This window comes from Aspergillus pseudodeflectus, assembly GCF_044049435.1.
Source record: "Aspergillus pseudodeflectus strain CBS 756.74 chromosome Unknown BJX68scaffold_11, whole genome shotgun sequence".
Lineage (NCBI taxonomy): Eukaryota > Fungi > Ascomycota > Eurotiomycetes > Eurotiales > Aspergillaceae > Aspergillus > Aspergillus pseudodeflectus.
In genome coordinates, this window is record NW_027263787.1 from 395,608 (window position 1) to 415,177 (window position 19,570).

General features: G+C 51.8%; 4 protein-coding genes across 4 annotated transcripts; 1 reads left to right on the top strand and 3 right to left on the bottom strand.

The window, feature by feature from the left end:
- The first annotated feature begins 107 nt into the window (after nt 1-107).
- Nucleotides 108-2,317, top strand: BJX68DRAFT_232235 (ribosome biogenesis GTPase LSG1). Its single transcript, XM_071039464.1, has one exon. It carries the CDS (start codon nt 149-151, stop codon nt 2,096-2,098), a length of 1,950 nt encoding a protein of 649 aa, XP_070901541.1. The 5' UTR covers nt 108-148; the 3' UTR covers nt 2,099-2,317.
- A 165-nt stretch (nt 2,318-2,482) lies between these two features.
- Nucleotides 2,483-7,930, bottom strand: BJX68DRAFT_253930 (uncharacterized protein; the record flags this gene model as incomplete). The annotated part of the gene is made up of 5 exons (XM_071042806.1): nt 2,483-3,292; nt 3,343-3,555; nt 3,627-3,872; nt 4,914-5,166; nt 5,460-7,930. 5 exons carry the CDS (start codon nt 7,928-7,930, stop codon nt 2,483-2,485), a joined length of 3,993 nt encoding a protein of 1,330 aa, XP_070901542.1.
- Nucleotides 7,931-8,761: 831 nt separating this feature from the next.
- On the bottom strand, nt 8,762-11,438 carry BJX68DRAFT_31618 (putative serine/threonine protein kinase). Its single transcript, XM_071048964.1, has one exon. The coding sequence runs from the start codon at nt 10,937-10,939 to the stop codon at nt 9,011-9,013; it is 1,929 nt and encodes a 642-aa protein (XP_070901543.1). The 5' UTR covers nt 10,940-11,438; the 3' UTR covers nt 8,762-9,010.
- A 4,986-nt stretch (nt 11,439-16,424) lies between these two features.
- On the bottom strand, nt 16,425-19,570 carry BJX68DRAFT_31632 (vacuolar protein sorting protein DigA). Its single transcript, XM_071048965.1, has 3 exons — nt 19,232-19,570; nt 16,578-19,173; nt 16,425-16,528 (listed from the first exon to the last, which is right to left on the bottom strand). The coding sequence occupies exons 1-3, from the start codon at nt 19,443-19,445 to the stop codon at nt 16,444-16,446; spliced, it is 2,895 nt and encodes a 964-aa protein (XP_070901544.1). The 5' UTR covers nt 19,446-19,570; the 3' UTR covers nt 16,425-16,443.

Here is a 19,570-nt window from a genome sequence, read left to right on the forward strand (position 1 = left end):
TTTTCTCGAATTTCCATAGCGTTGCAAATAGAAAAACTGGTGCTGAGTCAGCGTCCGCGGGGCTTTTTCTAGCAGGTCAAAATTCCATTAGAAATCCAACTTTCTTCAACACACTCACTTCCCACTGTCACCATTATATCGATTCAAGATGGTGTTGGCAAAATCCAAAAACTCCGTAGGGCTCGGCCAGAGCCTCATGAACGATCGGTTCGGTAAAGGCAAGGCCTCGAGCATGAAAAAGGCGTCGCATAATGCCGCCATCGCACGCAAGGACATGAATGGCGAAACCTACATTACCCCGGGCTCCAAGGAGGCATCATGGGTCAAAATGCGCAGTATCACGGAGCAGGCAGCCCTTGACGAGTTTTTGACGACTGCCGAACTTGCCGGTACCGATTTCACGGCCGAGAAGATGAACAACGTCCAGATTATCCATACCGATCAGAAGAATCCTTACCTGCTTTCTGCCGCCGAAGAGAGATCCGCTATTCGGAAGCACAAGAAGAACAAGGGCCGACTTACGGTGCCGCGTCGCCCGCAATGGGACCAGACAACGACCCGCAACGAATTGGATACTATGGAGCGTGAGAGTTTCATGGACTGGCGTCGGGGGCTCGCGGAACTGCAGGAAAACAACGACTTGCTGATGACACCCTTCGAACGGAACCTCGAAGTTTGGCGCCAGTTGTGGCGAGTTATTGAACGGTCCGACATCGTTGTGCAGATTGTCGATGCGCGGAACCCTCTGCTCTTCCGCAGCGAGGATTTGGAACTTTACGTCAAGGAAATCAACCCGAAGAAGCGCAATCTGCTGCTCGTGAACAAGGCCGATATGCTGACGGAGAAACAACGAGAGATGTGGGCGGACTACTTTGAGAAAAATGGCATTAGCTTCCGATTCTTTTCCGCGCACCTGGCTAAGGAGAAAAACGAAGCGCGGCTGAATGAGAGCGAGAGCGAGAGCGACGAGGAGTCGTTGGCGGAAGAGACGGAGGCGCTTGATCTACAAGACGCCGGTGACAAGGAAGCAGACGGCGGCGTGGAACTCTCCAGCGAACCGGCAACCTCCAAGCGAACCAACATCCTCGACGTCGATGAGCTAGAAGAGCTGTTCCTCTCCAACGCCCCAGAAGTCCTTGAAGAGGAACCCAACGACGAAGATGACGCTCCGAAGCCACCAAGAAAGACAATCATCGGCCTTGTCGGTTATCCCAACGTCGGAAAGTCAAGCACAATCAACGCTCTTCTCGGCGCCAAAAAGGTCTCCGTTTCCTCTACCCCTGGTAAAACCAAGCATTTCCAAACCCTCTACCTCTCTCCCGAGATTATGCTCTGCGATTGCCCCGGTCTCGTCTTCCCCAATTTCGCCACAACAAAAGCCGAACTCGTCGTCAATGGTGTCCTCCCGATCGACCAGCAGCGTGAATTTACTGGTCCCGCCGGCCTCGTCGCCCAACGTATCCCCAAGCACTTCCTTGAGGACGTCTACGGCATCACAATCAACACACGCCCCGTCGAAGAAGGCGGCACAGGCATCCCTACAGCGCACGACGTCCTCCGCGCCTATGCGCGCGCCCGCGGCTTCGCAACAACAGGCCAGGGCCAACCCGATGAATCTCGCGCTGCTCGCTACGTCCTCAAGGACTACGTCAACGGCAAGCTCCTTTTCTGTCATCCACCGCCACCGCTAGACGGCCCGGACGGCGAACCCATCGACGAAGTCGAATTCAACAAAGACCTCTACGATTGGGAGCATCTCCCACCCCGCCGCCAAGCCATGCTCCTCGCCGCTCAACAATCGCAATCGTCTTCAAAGACCCCCGTCGAAGGCCTGAAATCTCGAACGGTCGACAAGGGCTTTTTCGGTCCCGGCGCGGAGTCCTCAGGCGGGAAACTCAACCTTCCCTTCAACGCTAAGTATACCGAGCAAGGGAAGGAGATCCGTAAACCGCTTACGGGACGAAAGGAGCGTATTATGGTTGCGCTGGAGCGCGGTGTCGATGTTTCGGAGGTGAGAGGGAACTCGAAGAAGCATTTCAAGGTTAAGCATAAGAATCAGAAGAAGGCGAGAAAGGGACCTGTTGATGATGACTACTGATTGCATACATTGATGGCATAGACGGGCTCGCTGGCGAGTGATACAGAAAAGCATTTTCACTGACCACTTGGACATTTGTTTATATCCTTTTTCGATTTTCTTTTGTCGTTTATGTCGATTATGATGACGACGGGCTTAGATGGCGTTGTGGTATCTATTAATCTGATCTGAAGAGCAAATATCCTTTACGATTATCGAATCTTGGTCATGGTATTCAAATGGAAGTAGTTAAGCTTACGATTAAATTATATACGAGACATGATTGCTGATCTGATATGGTTCGATATGGTTTCCCCTTATCAGGCTACCAATATGGTATATAATTCAAGGTAAATATTCATGCACATAACACAAACCCCACAGAGTAGATTCACAAAAAGCGGCTTATAGAGAACTCTTCGTCTTGGGGAATCCAGCCGCGGTCAGAATCCTATCGCTCGCCTCCCTCTGCCACGCCAACCTCTTCGCAACTTCGTCCTTGCGGACCTTGTTCTCCCTCTTTCCGAGCTGCTGCAGATGCACCTCATCCGGACCATCTGCAATCCTCAGCGTTCGGATCAACGCCCACAGGTATGCGAGCGGCGTATCCTGAGAGACACCGGCAGCGCCGTATGCCTGAACGGCGCGGTCAATGACCGTCAGTGCGGCTTGGGGCACGAGAACCTTGGCCTGGGCGATCTCCTTAAGGGCAGACTTGGCGTCACCCTGATCGATCTTGATAGCTGCGTTGAGGACGATGAGGCGAGCCGAGTCAATCTCGATGCGAGACTTCGCGAGCCATTCAATGATGACGCCGTGCGAAGCGAGAGCTTGTCCGAAGGGCTTCTTGCGCTCGTCGTTGATGCGAGCAATCAGCCAGTCAACGGCCCGTTCAGCCGCCCCAATGGTGCGCATCGCGTGGTGGATACGGCCGGGACCAAGGCGGCCCTGGATGATTTCAAAGCCGCGGCCTTCGCCGAGGACCATGTTGGCGACCGGGACGCGGACGTTCTTGAATGTGATGTGGGCGTGGCCATGGGGAGCATCGTCATATCCGTAGACGCTGAGCATGCGGTGAATGGTGATTCCCGGGGTGCTTGCCGGGACGAGTACGACAGATTGCTGCTTGTAGGGGTCAGGGTTGCTGGCATCGTTCTTGCCCATGACGAGGTAGATCTGGCAGCGGGGGTCACCAGCGCCAGAGGACCACCATTTCTATGCTTCTTAGCCATGTGCTATACTGGGTTTTGGAGACGACAACGTACAGATCCGTTAAGAACATACTCATTCCCCTCGCGGCGGATATCAAGCTGAATGTTGGTCGCATCACTAGAAGCGATATCCGGCTCGGTCATGAGGAACGCAGATCGGATCTTTCCATCAAGCAGGGGCGCCAGCCACTGCGCCTTTTGTTGGTCGTTACCATACTTGGCCAGGACCTCCATGTTTCCTGTATCGGGAGCAGCATTGTTCGTAGCCTATTACACATCATTCATATTAGCCTTCAACTCTAGATATCTGGAATTTAAAATGCGGGGAAGCCACTAACCTCCGAAGCAACCTTGCTCTTGCCCAGATACTCCGCCATCAACCCATACTCGAGATTGCTGAAGCCAGCACCCTGGGTGAAGTGGTTCTTGGGAAGGAACATGTTCCACAGACCGAGCTTGCGGGCCTTGGCCTTGAGCTCCTCCATGATAGCCGGGTTGGTGTTCCATCGCTGCTCACCCTGGCCGAGCTGGGCGGAGAAGAGGGCTTCGGCGGGAATACATTCCGTCTCGACGAATTCCTCGACCTAAGATCACATTCTGTTAGCGGTGTACTTGTCACAATTCGCTGGAACAGGGCTCGGTGTGTGAAGCGACGTACCAGGTCAAGGGTCTTCTTTGCCTTGTCGCTGACAAAGGGCTGGGCGATCACGGGGATTCTGGCGGAGGCAGACATGATGACCAGATATAACAAATGTGGGTATATGAGGTAGAGGACTTGTGAGGAGAGAGTCGAAAGTCAAGAGGGGGATCGAGGAATAATAAGCGGCGCAGGACGAGCTCTCTCCACGATGTCCAGGCCGAACTGCAACTGGCAGTTGCGGAGAAGCCGAGGTCCATTTCGGCTGCGTCCCAACTACTGCATCCTTCTAGGGAACAAGCAGCACTTCCGATCATGCCATACCCCAGAGTACGAGCTCTACAGCAGCCAATCATTCTTTTCGTTGTTTGCTGTTTAGATGATCATCAGATTTATGGTCTGGTATCCCTAGGTTTTTTTCGGTCACTCGGTCAGAACCCCGATCTAGAACCAAGCCCACGACTGCACAACCTCCATACGAAAATAAAGACCGGAAATCGAATCCCATACAGTTCGATCCAACTCATATGAAAGTAATGCTTTAGAAGAATAGCAACAAAATCATCAGGCAGACAGTTTCCGATCCCAATCCCGTCCGAACCATTCCCAGAACACATTCATTATTGTTAATTGAATTTCAACTCCCGCGACCTGCGCCAACCGGAAACATCCAAAAGAAAGCATCAGAAGAAAGAAGCAAAGAGGTCCAAATCATTATTAAGCGGTCTTCTCGATGTTCTCCGCGGCGGACGACTGCTGCTCGAAGTTCTTCTTGCCCAGCTTGGCGAACAGAGACTGGGGTTTTCCGGCGCTACACACATCATATAGGTTAGCATTTCATGTACCATTTGAAACCCATCAAACAAGGACATACTTCTTAAACCGCTTCCCCTTGATATCGCTCAACTTCTTCGAGCAAGGGCTCATGAGTTCGTCTGAGGGAGAGACGTAGCTCGCTTGTTGTCTGTTACAATGTATTAGCACCTACTTCGATCCAATCCCAAGAGGGTATTGCAAAACAAGAGAAACCGCACTTGTCTTGGTTATCCAGCTTTCCCTGGAGGATCTGACGGTGGTAGTCCATGGAAGTCATCTTGCTTGCGGCGTTCTTCTCCTGCTCGTGCGAAAGAGCAAGGTGGGTGTTTGGTGAGCGGGCAGCGAGAGGTGTAGAGTCCATATTGTGGTTTATATGCGTGAAAGTTTTTTTTCGCGTAATGAAGAGGAAGAAGAGGATTTGAGAGCTTGACAGTAATGTACTTTGGAGGAAGTGACGTGGTGGAGCGGATTCAATTGTCAAGAAAAAGAGAAAAACTGCCCGTCGATTGTTGTCATGGCAACCACCAATTCTATACCCAACGGCTGGACTAAAATCGTGTCATTATGACAGGCACCGATGATCTGCATTTGTTTCATCATTCATTGAGTCATCGCCTCATTACGGTTAGTTATGTCGCTAGGTCTATTATGCAGCTTTATACAATGCTGTACTCGTCCAGCTGTCCGTCACAACCTCTCCGAGTCGGAATGCGAGGACTCGGATTCCAGCCCTTCAGAGCCTTCCTCGTCCTCTCCTTCATTCTCCCCCTTTAGATCCGCCGGGCTACTATTCGATCTGTGCAACTGAGGAGCAGACGAGGGCAGAGGAGGACCCCGTGTCTCCTGCTGTAAGCTCGAATCATCCGACGTTGGAGTCGGCGGCGCATACGCAATCGTTGGGCTGAGTGATCCACCCTGCGAGTCCTCCGATATCTGGCGTCGGTGACTGGCTGCGCGACGGTAGGATGAGGCTGCTCGTGGCGACGCAGGACTTTCCATTGCAGACCCGAATGTTGGGGATGACGACCGTAGGCTGTACGACCGCGAGACCATGTTCTGTACACTAGGAAATTCGATGTAGCCACCAACAGTGCCACGAGTAAAGAGCACAAGCGCAAAACAAATAAGCACCATAATACTCTGAACCACCGCTACCCGCTTCTGGAAGACCAGCTCATCTGCAAGTACTCCCAGCTGGTTGTTTATGGACTGAATCTCCTGATGGTACTGGATCCGTTGATGTTCAAACTCCAGTGCCACGCTTCTCCAAGCTTGATCGTATTGTTCACGAAATTGCTTCAGCTCGCTGACTACCGTCACATTGAGGTTTTCCAGGAACGTCGTCGTTTTTGCCAGCTGCCGTTTTTCGACCTTATTGAATGCATCCCGTAGAATACGCGATTGGTCTTCAATATACTGCAGAGACAAGCTCGAGTTAGTCTCTAACATTTGAAGACGTTTGTTGACCGACTTGAAGAACGACTCCTGTGTTGTGGGGTTCGCTGAAGGTGGCTGTGTAGTCGTCGCTCGTGTAGAGTCGGCGACTTGCTCATCTTTAGAACCGCCAGAAGATCGCGTGTCGGATTCAGAGGTCACATTCTGAGGAGCTACGTCGGATGTAGCTCCGGGAGAGGCATCGTCTGCTAAAGACTGAGCGTTGGGATCGGGAGTCGGGGCTTTAGTATCCACGATCTCTGGAGAAGCAACATTGGCTACAGGAGTATCGCCTGTCGAACGTGTGCCCATATTGGGAGAAGCCTGGTTGGGTGCTGGAGCACTTCCACCAGATGCGGTAGGCCCCGAGGGGGCCTCCCAAGTACTGCAGGCGTTGAAATCCCAGAGACCCAAAAGGACCAACTGAACAGCTGTCTCGAGATTGGGACAGGCTCCCGAAACAAAAGACGACACCTCAACGTTGCCTGCGTAAAGCGGGGGTGGAGACGCCGACGGTGGGGTACCCTCTGCCTTTGCGGTGGGATCGGCCTCTGAAGCTGATCCCGGTACTTCTTCAGCTATTTCCTCTTCTGCCCGGTTCGCCTCCCCATCATGTTTGTACTCTTCCATCATCGTAGTGCCGTGGACCCGTATCAAACTAATAGGGCAGAACCACTCGTGTCCGTAGTGCGTCAAAAACTCAATCCGTAGGTATCTAGCCCAAATGAGGGGATTCGTGACCGCGAAAGCCTGCACCTCGCGAGTGTTCCGCGCCTCAAAAACGCCTAACTCCTTCCACTGGTCCGGTTTTGCTGGATAACGATCCGAAACACTAACTCGGAAAGTATGAAATATCGAGCTGAAGAACTCATAATTGGCCAAGACAACCGTGTCGACCAGAATGTCATCGCAAAGCTCAAGAATTAGGAACTTATTCTCCGCGCGACACTCGTTCAACATATAGCTGTCTTTATTCTCGATCAGAACAGACGATGACCCCTTCGCTTGAGGGTTTGTCTTGAGCACCGTTGCGGCGCAATCGAAAGACGCGTAGTTGAAGCGCTCTTTGCAGGTCGTCCCAGCATCCTTCGAGCGCGGCCCACCCGAATGAGGCACTACTTGCCCAGCTGCATCGACAGCACCCTCACGGCCCGCATCCAGGCTTTGCGCCGCATCTGCTCCGTCCGAAACAACATGTGCGCCCCAGGCGGGAGTAGGCTTCGTCGCTTCCGCCGCATCGGCTCCAAAGCCGCCAAAGTCAAGCTCAATCTCGCCATCGTCCCCAAGGGAATCAAGAGCATTGTTGATCCCCGTTGGCCGACGGCGGTCTTTTCCCGCGGCCCCAGCCCGCCGATGTCCACCAACATTCTCCGCCGACTGACCTGCCTTGGCCAGATTTTGCTTCTTCCAGTCCTCAAATGAGAGAAAATTCGCATTGTCGAGCGGCGAATCGGTGTCGAGCTCCTGGTCTGCTTCGCGGCCCGGTGGTGATGGTTGAGCGTTCTCTGCCGAGACGGTGACTGAGCTCAGCTCGGTAGTAGTCTTTTGGGTGTACGATGTCGGATTACCGGTTGTCTTCCTGTCCCACCGTGTTTCAACACAGATTGGCCTTTGGATAAACCCAGCTTCGACCTCTCTCCAGTCTCGGGCGAGACATATCGGTTGCCGGTCATCACTTCCTGTTCGCTGGCTCCAGGCTGACGCACAAACTGCCCAGGGGAACGAACATGCCGTTATCCACCAGTGTGCCAACATCGTTCGTTAAGAGAGATCACTTTGAGATCTAGGAGTCATTGCGTAGGCATTGTCTAGAGACCTGGGCAAGTCAGCTATTTACTGTTCTGAAACCCAACAACTCGTGCGTGGGACAGACTGAATGGGACTTGGCGGCAAGCCCTTATCAGCTTCTGTGGAGATGCTGACCTTACGCGCCTGAGTCTGGAATTGGGGTCTGTTCAAGTGTTGCCAAAGAGGGCTTCAACGAGGATAATATACCAAGAAAGGAGACACTCGAGATTCAATAAAATATAATACAGAGCAGATAATATGTAAGAATGACTGTGTAGGGTAAGAGAGAGAAGATGAGGACAAACAGGTCTTAACGCTGAAGGGAAGGTTCTCCAAATGCTCGGGCTTCACCGCTCAGCGATCTCCAACAGCCAATGTGTCGAGTACATAGAGACCGGGGTTTGGCAGAATTCAAAAAACTACTTGAGGAAGAGCGTACGAGAATCACTTTTGGATTATATTTTCCATGACTACCCATCCAATGTCCTAGTAACTAGAGTACACAGAATCCAGTCCAATACCAGACCAGGACCATGTTCGCCTGGGTAGAATCAATAACATCGCTTTTCCCGTAGCTTTTCTTTCTTTATTGTTGTTGAGATGAGAGGATGCCCGTATGTCGCAACCCTCTCCAATATCCTTCGCCTGCCCATGACGTTGAAGCTGCGATATAATGAAGTGATGCGTCGAGGGGAAAAATAGGGCAAGTCGCCTGAAGAAGAGAAGATGAAAAGTGCTAATCGCAAAAAAGAACCATTCCCTCCGGATTTCACTTTTGACGGTTTCGCGCCACCAATTGCTTGTTCAGAGAACACGATATTATACAGGAGTGGAAAGTAACACTGAACATGCGCTGCGTGCCGCACAAGATATGATCTATAAAGTTTGTAATAGAGAAGAATGAGAACAAATATGGGTGTGACACCGGTGGCAGAATAGTATAAAATGTCGAATGTATTCAATAGGCATCTTCAGACGCGGTGGGCAGAATCAACGGAACACGGGAGACTCCAGACAGGAGAGAAGAGGTATGCGACTGAATACCGCTTAAAGGTGGAGATCGTGCCAGCCACCCACGAGATCAAGATCCTCATCGAGGCTGCCATGATAGTCGTGGATGTTGGCTTGCTTGATGTTGACGGGTCTCTGGGTCTCCAGAGAATCACGGCGCCACTCCTTGTGGAGGAACGGACGGCGACGGCGATCTTGAGCGAGACTTTCCTTCTTAGCCCATTGTCCATAATCGAACCCTGAAGAACCCAGACCCCAATCCTTCCGCCAGGTCATGTTGTTCGGGAAACGCTTCGACTCGAAGGAATGGTCAGATGGTTTGAAATTCCGCCTCTTATCGCCCAGGGCAGCCCATTTGTCAACGTTAGATTTCTTGGGAGAAGTCCGTGGTGACCGTTGAGTTACTTTGGGTGCGATGACTACCGGTTTCTCAAACGATGATGGATGGGCCACTTCAGGCGATGAGGAAGGCTCGCATCGGGGGTTGAGGATCGAAATGCTTCGGGCTTCGCGCAGACCAGGTGTAACCATGTGGCTTGCGGGAGCAGAAGTACTCTCGTGGCTCCAGCTACGAGAGTTCTGCTCACGTCGTTGCTGCAGGGCCACTTCCTCACCTTCGGACTCCTCTTCCTCATCCCATAGATCGCTCCAGCTCTTGGAAATCTGGTCAGCCTTGTTATTCCGACCGAAGACCATGGAGAGAGAGGGGATAGGCTTGGCGGCCTGGCTAGGAAGAGACCCGGTGATAGTCACAGGGTCCGAAGGTGGCGGATATCGAGGAGCGGCCTTTGCAAATGTGACAGATGGGTACGAATCGCCAAGAGCGGACTCCAGAACCGAAGCCATGGATGGGGTTTGGTGGACAGAAAACCAGGAAGTGCCAGCGGTCTCCGAAGGCGGAAACAGATCTTCCGAGTAACTCTCGTCGGGAATGGCGGACAACTGTCGAATAGCCTGGGGTGGGCTGGATTGAAGAGCCTTGGCCCATGGGAACGAGTCGCCCTGGTTGATATGCGGGCTCTGGATGGAGGGAGTCCGGAGAGGCTCCCGATTGGCACTTGCGGGCACAACCTCGCGCTCATCCGTGCAGAATTCATCCAAGACCTCATCATCCGTGGTGAAGGTAACAGCTCGAAGGATCCCATCCCGAAGACCGGAAAGCGACCGCTTCTCCGGATCAACAGCCATGGCAATCCTTAGAATCTCAAAGGTGTCCTGAGACATGTTGGGAAAGATGTCGAAGAGGGATTGTCGGTCTCTAACGTAGTCCGCATAGAGAATGTCGCTCTCAGTGGGGGTAGCGAACGGGTTCCTAGCGAAGAGTACATTGAGCAAGCAAATGCCTATCGCCCAGATATCGGCTTTGGCAGGGGAATATCCGTTATTGGCGGGGTCGTACTGCTCCGGAGCCATGTAGCGATCACTTCCAACGCAGGCCTCATAGCACCAGGCTTCTCGGGTTGCAAGACCCAAATCACCGAGTTTCATAGAACCATCCTGCATGAGGAAGATATTCTCTGGCTTTATATCGCGATGATACAAGCCATTGGCGTGCATGAACTCAACAGCGCTCACAAGTTGGAGCATGAAATCGCGAACATGTTCCGTCTCAAGGGGACCACGGTTCATTCGGATGGCCTCGTAAAGGTCGCCATTTGCGCAGTACTCCAAGACAAGATAGAGATGATTTGCTGTTTCGAAGTGATGGACGAGATTGACGATATTCGGATGGTATGCGAGGCGTTGGTGACAATCGAGTTCCTCAAAACGGTTCCCGCTGAGTGATGGATTCCATGACTCATTCGGAGACGACTTTAGCATGCACTTGATTGCAACGTCTCGGCCGGTTTGAATATCAGTTGCGAGGAAGACCATGCCAAAAGACCCGTGATTGAGAGGGGCCACAGTGCGAAAGCGGCCATCCAGGAGCTGCCCTGGGATGAAGCTATTCTTCAAGGACTCCATAGCGAGTATGTAATCGAACAAGACAGTATTCTTCCAGAGATATGACTTGTCACAGTCCGATAGAACAACGTATGACGGCAAAGGCTAGGAAACGGCAAGCCCAGAAAATCGAGACAACTGCTCTATATGTGGATGCGCTGGGACGCGGAAAGGACGTCTGACAAGGCCGGTGCGAAAATAAAAACGACTAGATAACAAGTGCCGGCCTGCGATTCCAGGAACTTGACCGCCGAGAGGCCAAAAAAGGAGATGAGATGTTGGCGAGATTATACTAACGAAACAGAAGGACACCGGGATTGTGGCTCATAGAAATATGCAAGAGAGGATCCGGTAGACGAAAATAGGAAAAGAGATTGAGATGACGAGACAGCGCGAGGCGCGGAATGAAGATACCCGGAGGGGTGAATGACGCTAGGAAATTGTAGAGACCGTTATAGTTGCATTTGTATATCGTTCGAGTGCTGAGTGGGGGTGTCGATATAAAGATATACAGTTCGACGAATGAGTGTCTGGAACGAGACGACAGCCGTGGAAAGATCACGGGTCGTTGATTGATTTGAGATGGGACAAAAACGCTGCGTAATATCGTAAACCGCAATATAAGTTGTATAAAAAAAAGGAAAGTCTCGTGATACGGCCTTCGAACACCAGGCTGAAGGTCAAGTGGTCGTGACTCAGAACGGGGACAGGCGCTAAAGTGTCATAAACTGACCCGGAGCCGATAAGTAGCAGTCCAGCAAAGCAGATGCTATATATTCAGGATCTGAGGCTCTAGACGACTGGCAAAGGGTCTTCAATGCCTGATTGGGCGAGATGAAGAACCAAGTACCAGCAGCCGGCCCAGGTGGCGGGTAGCGTCCAATGAACAGCTCAGCAATCTCGGCTTCCTGATTGACAATATCCCGTTCTTCTGCAGGTTGTAGCAACGTAGCGCGGCTTTGGGAGCGAGTTCGTCGACAAGTCGTGGGTCCCAGAGCTCGTTCGAAGTGGAGGGCTTGCTATGAGTCACGGAAGGTGTTCGAAGATTCGAGGAACAAGACGAGGAAATCGGTATGTAGGTACGATTCGGCCAGCAGTACAGACAATTCAGAGAGCAGATGAACGATCTGATCTAACTTTGGCTTTGCACGAGTACTGTTGTGCTTTGGCGATGTGGTGAGTGACGGGGTGAGAGTTTGCGGGTGCGGAAGAGGTTGGAATTGTAGGAGGAGCGGGTCGAGGAAAGAGCAAAGGACGAAAGAAGAGGATGAAAGGAAGCGGTGAAGGGGAGAGAGGTGATGAAGAAAGGAAGCGGGATGGAGCAGACGCGAGAGGAAGATGAAGGTTGCAGGGAGGTAGGAGCAATAAGAGGAGGGATGACTGGATGGATAAGGAGGTACTCGGACTTGGATGGTCTGGGGGAGGATGATAGGCGTGAGCTGAGGGGGCGAAGAAGCAGAGGGAACTTGGAGACTGCCAGACCTCCTGGTAGCATCCACTTCCAATTGGTACGTGTGATCTCCAAAGCTCTCCACTATGCGTTGGTTTTCCATTGGGCACCGGCTAGGCGCTATCACTGTTTCCGGGCACTGCCCCACACCCCCCTGAATGTACTCAGAACGTTAAGTAATCGCGATGGAACTCGGAAGAATTCACCGTCGTCATCACCTGAGCAGAGGACAGGAGAGGGCCTTTCTGGTTCCGCGCCATCAATGGGAAATATGTGACGAGGAAATTTGCTACAGAGTCTGGTTCAGGAGGTGAAGAATGAGCAAGGATTTCCTGTATCATTCTGTCATCTCCAACGTTGATGAGCAATTCTCAAACAGACCACACAGTGTGTTTCAGAAGCATGAGATACCATAGTCATGACGACTCTTTCTTCTCGTAGCCGCGGAAGGGCCAGCCTGGCAGTCTGTGTACTCCGTAAGGTTCGTGCGGAGTAAGGCATTACTATTGTTAACAAGGCAGTGCTGACTTCGTCTCAGGTACTTTGACGAGCATTATCAACATGCTAATCTTGGAGCAGTTTTCAAGAAAGGTTACTTTACTGTAAACTCTCCATATCTGATACAGCGACACAAAGACCACAGTTGTCCTCCAGAGAGGTTGCATAAATATTAAAACGAGCTTTCCATAGGAGGACAAAACAGCCAGTCAACAACGAACAGACAAGGATTCCAGCCTGGGCACAGGGCAGCATCGTCCCCAGGATTAGACTAAGGCCGAGTTACTGCAGGTCCAGACAGGATCCAGCAATCAAGTTCAGACACTTTCTATCTCTTGATTTCGTCCCCATTTCGCAATTCTCCATCCTGTCTGAAGAACTCCACTTTGTGAAACCTGATGATGGTCAATGCAGGCGGAGATAACCAGACCTCGGTGCCTGACACAGACTCCAGTACACATTCCCAGCTTCCCGGCCGATGCCGACGCAGGCTGCACAACTAGGACCAAGAAACGTCAGCATAGCGCTAAACCTCAACAAGATTGTTGCGCAGCCGCTGGAGTGGGCCTCAGGCCGGCAGGCCAATGAGGTAGGGATGACCACCTGGGCAGTCAGCCATCGCCCTCGATTGCGCCATGTCTCGAATTGTCCGGGGTGGTCTGGACGATCTTCTCGCCGGGGCATTCCATGTTTATTTGTTCGTCCTCTGGATGAAGATAGCAGCAATCCATGGATACCAGGATGGCGTGTCAGTAATTCTGCGCAGTATGGGATCCCACGTTTCGAGACCGTCTGCGGCGTCCCAACAACAACGGCCAAAGCCTACTCCGTAGTCCGTACCAAGAGCCCTCGAGGCTGCCGCGTTTCGCTGATTTGCTGCCAACTTGCCGCAGCTCCTCCTGCACAGGGCACTGCTGCTGTGGTCTCTGAACCAGTTGGTGGTGGGATCTGGCGCTGATGCGTTGGTGGGAGCTTCACCGCTCAGTTGTGTGGCCCAAAGAAGGTTTAAGCCTGCAGACACTCTCCCATCTTTCAAGTTCCAAACATCGACATACGTGGGCTGTTGGGGGAGAGGTGCATCTTCCCATCCAGAGTCGGCGAGTCGCATCATGAAAGTTCGCTTAGTTCGTCAACAACATACCGCATCGTGTGATGCTACTACACCACTCACAGCTTCGACTCTTCAGACCAACCTCCTCCGGATCGCTGGACAATGGCTGGTCCAGTGATTCGTCGCAGATTTCCTCCGTCCCGGCAGCGCAAGAGCCGATCGTGCGGAGAGAAGGGAACACGTTCACCTGTTGACAACTAACCATGTCTATCTAACTTAATTACCAACCGACGGCGACGAGTGTCAAGAGCGTCCCTTCAAGGAAACTAAACCCGATTCTCAGACGGGCTAAAACGAGACTATTGAACGAACAGATCAAAACATGGTCGTCTGCTCACTTACCCCGCACGATCTTCGCAGGGCTTGCTTGAGTTTGAACTTTGGAAGAAGAAACGCCAGAATGCTGATAGGCGAATTTTCGAATGTGATCCTGAGGCAGAACCGCGAAACGCTCATTCCCCGGATTTCGGCCACATGATGCCTGGTCGAATTTTTTTGCTTCTCCCCACGTCGGACACTGGATTCTTCATCTGGCACCCTGAATCTCTCGCTTTCTGGGTAGCCTGGGATCTGGAGTAATTTCCAATCGATGGCATCGTCTGGGACTATCGAATTCTCTCGAACTCTCCCCTCCCCCAGACAATCCGCAGGACTGCAACCCGAGGAATGTAGGAGACATCCAAACAAACCCCGAAACTGAATCAGATCGTCTGCAATGAAAATCCCGCGCGGTGCGCCCCCTTTCCGACTTTGCTTCCTTTTTTCTCCAGTTGCTAGGCTTTCGGCAGCTATCTGCCTGCCTCATGGTTTGTCCAGCCTACCTCCAGTATGGGGTACATCAGATGATGTACTCCTACTGTCCTCCCTAGTCACTCTTAGGTGGCGGGACAAAGAATCAGGATCTCATATCAGATGGTTTGTCTGCGATGCAGTAACCCGCTTGCTCCTCCGCTGCCGGTTGGTGATTCGGGTTCATGCATGTCTTCCTCCGTCCTCTCCAACAGGACAGGTCAGACTCATGCAGTCGACCGGACCATACTCCGATACCGTCGAAGAATTCGCCACCAGCCACCTGCTGGGACAACCAAACCCGTCTCCGTAGCTACAGCATCTCTGTTATCAATCCAAAACTCATCCCTGGAAGCCTTATTTGTTGTCGTTCGTTAAATCAACAGCAAGGGACTCGGGACAACGCTCCCTGTCAGACTCGGTTGGAGACGGGGGTGCAGCCTGTCATTCTCGGCTGAGATCACGATGAACACATTGTTCCTTCCCTTACCTCCTCAAGTGACTGACCCGGAGGGGGAGAAGACCAGGACGGAGAATATCCAGAATCTTCGATGCTCTCCAGCCCCTCATCGCTCCGCCATACGGAAGACACAGCTGAGCAGAAGAGAGCAATCGTACATTGCAGGAGCTGGACGTGGACTGTAGCACAGAAACCGTCATCTCATACTTTGCTCCATACCAACTGCCTGTCCGCTTTAACCGCCGGAGCCAGGCTCTCCATTAGAATATCTGAGATTTTGTGTTAATGACTTATACAACAGAAATTAAAGTAGAGGCAATCAATTGTGGCTCCCAAGTATGCTCGAAATCTCCATATGTTGAGTTGTTGACAACAGATACTCACAACAACAACAACAACAACAACAACAACAACAACAACATCACAGCAACAATCACAACAAACAAACAACCATCTTCTCTTCCCATTAACCAACCATCCCACCACCCATTCAATCAATCAAGAACAACCAATAAGAAAATCTCGGACCACTCCCCTTCCAGTAGTACATAGCCAACGGGGACCACCCACCCAATAACCTCCCTCCCCTCCCCTCTCAACACCGTCGTCGTCAGCACGCATCACACCATCATCCGACCAACCAGTCGAACATAGACAAGGCGTTATCAGGGCGCGTCACGATACTATCTAACTACTAGAGCCTAGCCTCGCTGCACCCTCTGCAGAACGTTTCTGATTTGCGGTACTGGTATTCCCCGGGCCAGGCGAGGGAGGTCGAGGGTGTGGCATCTTGTATGGAGAGCGAATGATCGTGCAGTGCAGCATGCCCTCCATATCAATGCAGTAATGATGTTTCAAGATGGAACTAGTGCTCGAGTCTTGGTTGCGTACGTTCCACAGAATAGTCTGGACTCTCAATGCAAAAGGAAGAGGGAATGGTACGAAATTGGATTGGATTGGATCGAGCTTGGTTTCGTGATGCCGAGGCTAAAAAGAAAGGGAGGGATTCTAGCGGCTTCGGCTAGTTTCCATTATGAATGGGTGGTGTATGATACGAGACTATCATTGCTTGGAGATGTACAATGTTGTTTCGTAATTGCTTGGGAGACTAGTTGGTTGGGGTATAGGTGGCATGATATACCCCATGTCTTGGGGATTCGCGTTCAGCGAACACAATAGTTGTCGAGGCAGATACCATGTAGTGAAACGGAGGCAACTCATAGAGCCCACTCATCGAGGTTATCGGAAGATGTTATGAATGGTTTATCGATTTGTTTGATCGCGTGATCGCCGCAGAGGATGCTGTTCGCTGTTAGTCGCCAGAATCGATCAGAGAGAAAAGGTGACCTACCAAGCTTCTGCGATTAACCCGTCTAGCTCCTTTACTATCTCTTCCCGTTGTGCAGCTGGGAGAGCTCCCTCGTTCAATTGCGCCTGAAGGTTTCGAATGTACTTCTTCTTCCCTCCGGCGCCTTCAAGGACCTCTCTTCCGAGACAATCGCTATGGAAGGCATGCTGGCAGGGGAAAACGAAGAACTGCCGACTGAGCACTGGGAGCGAGCAGATCCAGCATTTCTCGCCAGGCTCAACAATCGCGTAGCGTGTGTCAAGGCCGGCGATCTCGGAACGTATCTGTCGTGCCGTTTGCGCAGAGTTATCCATCTCTTGTCGCAGGGCATCAATGTGTCGAGAGTAGTCTTCCAGAGCGCTGCAAATCTCGTCCTTGAAGTCGTCAATGACGACAAAGTCTGGGAAGAATGGTATCAAATCCTCAATTCGGAGCAGCTCGCATCTTCGAAGGAACTCGATGGCATCCTTGATGCCTGTCCCTGGCTGCCGGATCCTCTTCTCGGCAACCAGAAGCCAGAGTTTCTTCCGTAGTTTATTGTTTCCCTCTGGCCGGTCAGCGATAATGGCTGCCATCTCAATGTCTTCGTGCTGTAAGGCCAACTCGACCGCCTGCAAGTACTGTTCCATGGCGCTGTAGATGTGGATGCATGACTGAACACGCTGGTGCTGAATACAAAGGCGTAGAGCGAAATCGGCATCGTATGGGGGTGGGAATGACGGCTGGGATTGCAAGTATGTTAGAAGGCCTGCTTCTGAAGATGAGCGGCTAGAAGCGTGTATCGATATAAGTGTATTATGGACTGCAGCCGAAGGTCTTGGATGGTTAGCGATGATAAAGTTGAGATATCGAACCGCTTGGTTCTGATTCAAGGACACATTCACGGTGTTGTTGTAGTTCAGCAGCGCAGGTATGAGCTTCTCAGGCTCCAGGTTTGTCTGTCGCATCAAAATATCGACTAATCCGGTCGAAGCGTGGGTCATCAAGACGCTGCTGTGCTTGTAGAAAACTTCGGGCTCACTTTGTCTTTGCAATACGTTGAGAGCCTCAGTCCAGTTCTCCCTTTGAATCCAGTACGACAGGACAAAATTATGGTCATTGACCACAGTAGCAAAGTACAATAGCTCCTTCTCTCGCCCATGGCTACTGATGATATCGTATGCAGTCTTTTGATCCAGGTCAGACTTGTACTTGGTCACGAACTCCTGGAATTCACTTCGAACGGCCCGGAGTTCAGCCTCAATTTCTTCTGTGCTTGCCCCTTCAGCAAGCTCTGCTTTGGTAGTGATGTTGTCATCGAGCGAGTTGAGTTTCGTCATGAAAACTTCAATCAGCCAGCTTGCGACCATGATCCTTTGCATTGAGGACGACTTTTTATACACTGAAAGTTGAGAAAGCAAGTACTTCCGCAGAGCATCATGTTGGCCACGCTTGATTAGTGTCAGGCAGACATCCTCAAAGCCTTTGCTACTCTTACCCCAGACTCCCGCCGCTTCTAGATAGCGGCCTTTGCTGGCAAGATAGTCGCCCGAGGCAGTGGCAACAGCATCTTTTTGGGAGCTGGTGTGGGCATATTCAAAGGCTTGGTCGAACTTTTGCTTCTTCAAGAATATCTTCCAAACGTCTCTGTCTTCATCTTCCACACAAATTTCGTAAATCTCTTGGTTGGTGAATAGCCAGTAGGTGTGTTTCACTGCATCTGTTACAAGACCAAGAGCGCCCTGACCCGGTTCCAAAATCTCCTGGTCAAAAACAATCTTATCATTCATGCGGTTCACGGCAATGATCCTGCCTTCGACAAGCACCAGGATATGCCATTCGGACAACGTCATGGCAGTGATTGGATCTTGAATAAGCTTTTTACCTCCTCGGGCGGATTCCGAAGCTGGAAACATAGATCGCAGGAGCATAGTCGCGCTGTCAAATGGCTTGTTGATATTGTCCACCGAGGTCGGAAGTGAGCCGTGATACACACCCTGTGAACTAAGCCATGCAAATTCTCTCTCGGCCGGACCATCCGCGTGGTGAGCATCGGACCCAGGCGGCGAAACAGCCAGCGTTGACGGTGCAGAGCCAGACGGCCGGTCGATCTCATAGATAACGGGCGTCTCCCGTTGGAAGAGGTCCGCGTATATGGATCCTCCGCCCTCTTTGCCGGATCTGCTGGTCCGTCCGACGAAACTTGACAGCCTACCATGCGTGGCTACTAATACCCTCCGCTGCTCGGCCCTCGCGGGTACCGGCTCCGCCCATATACCTGTCACTGGAGACGCGTCCGGCGTTCTGTATATTGAGGTGGCGTAGCGCTCTTCTCGACGGTAGAATTCGGTGGACGGTTCGATATAGGTTTCCCAGACTTGGCCATCCGTCGTACCCACAAGTATCTCTCTTGTAGAAGCTGTCGGCAAAGAGGGGCTCCATGCAATACTTTCAATGGAAAGTCCCTTGAGCCGCGACAGTGGTTTTGGCTGCCTGGATTGGGTGTGAAGGTAATAGTTCTCGCCTATTGTTGTGGTGACGATCAGGTGGGAAGCAGAAGGGTCGAGGAACATTCGACGTATCACGCCTATTTCCGACGATTTCTTCGGGAGGTCAACATCTAAGTACAAGCAAGTCAGTACCAGCCTTTCAGTTCACGTGTCTGTTCGGGGCCATACCATCAATGTGTTCCGGGTTGTTTAGGTCAATGCGCAGGATACGTCCCGTCGACAAAGCCAAGATAAGAACGTTGTCGGCTACCTGCGCAGCGACAAAATCGGCGGCGAGTGGGAATTGGAGCTGGACATGTTTAATGTCGAACATAGGGTACGACTCCGGAGGCTCGATCAGGTTGTTGTGAGCGGCATACCCGCTGGACGTCTCCAGCGCCATGGTGCGCCAATCGTGCTCAGAGAACTAAGACCATACCGAGACTGCGATATAGGTTCTTTGGTCAGGAAAGAGCGCTGAGAAACACAAGATAGTGAAGATGATCTGGGTTCATGCGGAAAGCGGAG

Bases quoted from the DNA above. Each gene is read 5' to 3' on its own strand.
- BJX68DRAFT_232235 (XM_071039464.1), top strand. From the start codon at position 149: ATGGTGTTGGCAAAATCCAAAAACTCCGTAGGGCTCGGCCAGAGCCTC.
- BJX68DRAFT_31618 (XM_071048964.1), bottom strand. From the start codon at position 10,939: ATGGAGTCCTTGAAGAATAGCTTCATCCCAGGGCAGCTCCTGGATGGC.
- BJX68DRAFT_31632 (XM_071048965.1), bottom strand. From the start codon at position 19,445: ATGGCGCTGGAGACGTCCAGCGGGTATGCCGCTCACAACAACCTGATC. The intron at 19,174-19,231 runs GTATGGCCCCGA...GCTTGTACTTAG, and splicing joins CAACCCGGAACACATTGATG to ATGTTGACCTCCCGAAGAAA. The intron at 16,529-16,577 runs GTAGGTCACCTT...AACAGCGAACAG, and splicing joins GGGTTAATCGCAGAAGCTTG to CATCCTCTGCGGCGATCACG.